Genomic DNA, 3,137 nt, shown 5'->3' with positions numbered 1-3,137 from the left:
ATCACGTCTCATAGTGGGGCTGGCCATGTGGTCCTCTCTGTGGACTGGCTGCTCTATTTGGGGTCATCGTCCTCAAGGCCTGGTGGGCCAGGATGTGCTCCAGTCTGTCCTCCCGGTCCTTGATTTCTAAAGTGAAATCACTAAGTACCTTACCTCCAGTAATCACAAGATGGATCAGCTGTGTAGGTGAGAGAGCTGCTAAAATTTGGCTAAGAATTCGCAATAAGTGAGAGTTGCCATAAAGCCTGTTGTTTGAGCCCTAGAAGTTCCTACGGAGATCTTGCCAGCAGAGATGCTTGGGCTTTGCATTGACTCATGCAGTCTTGGAAGAAGCAGGGTTTCAGAAAATTAATGGATATGTTTGCTGAGTGAACCATGAAACCCAAGTTGCCCTTCAGGAAGGACAAGAACTTGAATGACTGATAGCAGCTGTTCGAAAGGCCAAGATTAGTGAACCCTAAAGGTTATACTACTCAGTCCACCCCAGTGTGCAGTCAGAGATTGGCAAAGCCCATTTTAAAGGGCCAACTATTTGATGTGTTAGATGTGTGGACCGCAGAGGCTTTGTAACTGCGCAACGCTGCCTTCGTAGCGCACGAGACTGAGCGAACGAGTCGGCGCGGCTGTGTCTTCACCAAAGCGTGCCCCGGGTCAGGCTTGCCCGGTGGGCCGTAGTCTGCCAGCCTACGAGGCGGACGCTTCCCTGCTGAAGATGTTTGTTTTGAATAAGAAGTCTATTGTGTCAACTTCCTTTTAAGGAGCTTGTGTTCGTGAATGAGAAATTGGAGGGGCACAATTGGTGTTCACTTGGGGCCATTTTGAAAAGAACGTATATCGAAGCAACTCTGTCAAGAGCAGGGCTGGGAGCACAAAGACCTGGCTTTACGACACACGGCCTGTTGAGCAAGTGTCTGAAGACCAGCTGAGGGCCTACTTGTCCTAACCGTGACTCCTGCTTCCAGGAAGACAGAGCCAAGGACTTTAACTGAACATGCTCTCATCAACTTCACCCTTCTCTCCTTCCTTCCTTCCTTCCTTCCATCCAGGCCCTGGATTACTGTCACAGCATGGGAATTATGCACAGAGACGTGAAGCCCCACAATGTCATGATTGATCATGAACACAGAAAGGTAAAATGCTACATCATTGATCTGCACAATGCAGCTAACAGCCCATCTTCAACACTTGATTTCTTGAACCCGTCACAGTTTTATTAGGTACCTGGGAAACATTTGATGAATGAGTGAAATAATTAACCACTAAGCCTATTTAAAATAGTATTCATAGTTCTGAGAATAGTATAGTTCAGAAAACTATTGTCTTGGGTCTTATTGAATAAGACTGTTTTTGGGGGGTTTATGAATCACATTTTTAATGACTAAGGAAGGTGTCACTAGAAAGGAGTAGTGCAAATTCCATCTGTGTGCTGTATCCTCTGGTGGGGAGTTAGTCTATCTGCACATGTGGTAAAGTTGTGTAGCACACACGAGTGCATGGCAAAGTGCTCCTTTCTGGTTTTGTGCTGTCGTGTATTATGTAAGCTTGGGAACTGTGAAGGGTACACTGGACCTCTCTGGGTTGCCAGCTTCTTTTGAGTCTTGAGACTCATTCAAAACTAAAAGGCTTTCTGGATGCTGTATAGAGTAGAATGGAAGGCAGTAAAACCTAGGAGAGCGGTGAGGGGAATAGGCTATTGGAAAACTCAGATATGAGATGGTAGTCACCTGCAGCCAGGCAGTGACAGAGGAGGTGCTGGTCACAGTCAGCGTATGGTAGCACTAACAGCACTGGTGACAGATTAGGAGTGAAGTGTGAAAGGGCACATCTGAAGTGTCTCACCTGAGTCAAGGGATCGGTGGAGTTGCTATTGTTGAGAAAGGGGAGCAGGAATGGGGCTGGAGTGAGTGCGATTTGCAGGGAATAATCAGTGCTTTAGTTTTGTTTGTTACAGTGTAATAAAATATATACCCAAACCCCCTGCCATCAGTCACTTCCGACTCGGTGCCCTTGACAGCGATTTTGAGGCTGTAACTCTTTGCCAAAGCAAAGCCTCTTTCTCCTGAGAAGCAGGTGATGTGGACTCATGCAGTACTTGTCCTCTTATATCTCACCTTCACTGAGCATCCTGTTGCCCAGGCTTAGCATTATTGACTTCATTTCTCTTTGTGGCTGAATAACATCCTGCATAAATATACTGTACTGTATTCGTCCCCTTTTCTACAGCTTTTGTGAATGATAGGGGTTGCGATCCACACGGCCAGCAGTTCGAAACCAAGAGCTCCGAGGGAGAAAGACTGAGCTTTCTACTCCTGTAAACAGTTACAGTCTCAGAAGCCCAGGGCGGGTCGCTGTGAGTTAGCATTGACAGTGATGAGTGAGTTAAATACTTAAGGGAACCATAGTGGAGTACAATCGGATAGGAGCCCTGGTAGGAATCACAATGAGATGCAATGGTTATAGCCAGAGGAACAGAAGTCGTCAGCTGGGAGTGCTTTTGCTTGCTATCCCTTTGTGTATTAAACAAAGAAGACACTGTGCCTCGGAGGCTCTGTCCGTGCAGGGCAGTCAGGCCTTATTCCCACGTCAGTGTCCCTACTGTTTTGCACAGTGACTACATAAGGTTGCCTCTTGTCCCCATTCTTTCTGTTTTCAGTGCACATTTTTGGTTGTTAAAAAAAAAATCTGTTTTGTGTATCTTAATTACCTTAATAAGCATTTATTGATTTTTTTTTCCTTCCCTGTATACGTGACATTATGTTGGATTTTAAAAATTACAAAGGGGAATACAGAAAGCATCTTGGGTGTGTACAGGCCATCCAGGCCTATGGGAAAGTTCATTCTTGGGTCTGAATTGAACTTGTAACTAAGTTGAAACACAGTTGTATATCAAATGTCAATTAATCCAGTGTTTGTCTTTATAGTTTATCTTTGTACGCATTAAAAAAAATAAGGACTTCCAGATACACTAAGACACCTTTAACACATGATGCAATGATGTTTTAATTTGTGCCCGTTTGTGGACCAATGTTTGTACCATGAAATTTCAACAAAATAGGCTTTCTGGAGTTGTTCATCATTCTGGCTGTGTGTAAATTGGACAGTGTATTAGTCTGGGTACTTTGGAGAAACAAATCCAC

General features: G+C 44.8%; 1 protein-coding gene across 4 annotated transcripts in view; it reads left to right on the top strand.

Moving 5' to 3' along the window:
• Window positions 1-3,137, top strand: part of CSNK2A1 (casein kinase 2 alpha 1) — a 51,322-nt gene that overhangs the window by 35,162 nt on the left and 13,023 nt on the right. For all 4 annotated transcript variants that reach the window (XM_045295214.1, XM_045295212.1, XM_045295215.1 and 1 more), the window contains exon 7: window positions 1,047-1,130. In XM_045295214.1, coding sequence (XP_045151149.1) covers window positions 1,047-1,130 — 84 coding nt within the window. The remainder of the gene's footprint in view (window positions 1-1,046; window positions 1,131-3,137) is intronic.

The sequence above is a fragment of the Echinops telfairi genome, unplaced genomic scaffold (genome assembly GCF_000313985.2).
Source record: "Echinops telfairi isolate 266 unplaced genomic scaffold, ASM31398v2 ScPeMD7_5592;HRSCAF=6446, whole genome shotgun sequence".
In the NCBI taxonomy this organism is placed as follows: domain Eukaryota; kingdom Metazoa; phylum Chordata; class Mammalia; order Afrosoricida; family Tenrecidae; genus Echinops; species Echinops telfairi.
The sequence above is the reverse complement of the archived record's forward strand: the minus strand, read 5'-3'. Positions and strand labels throughout refer to the sequence as shown.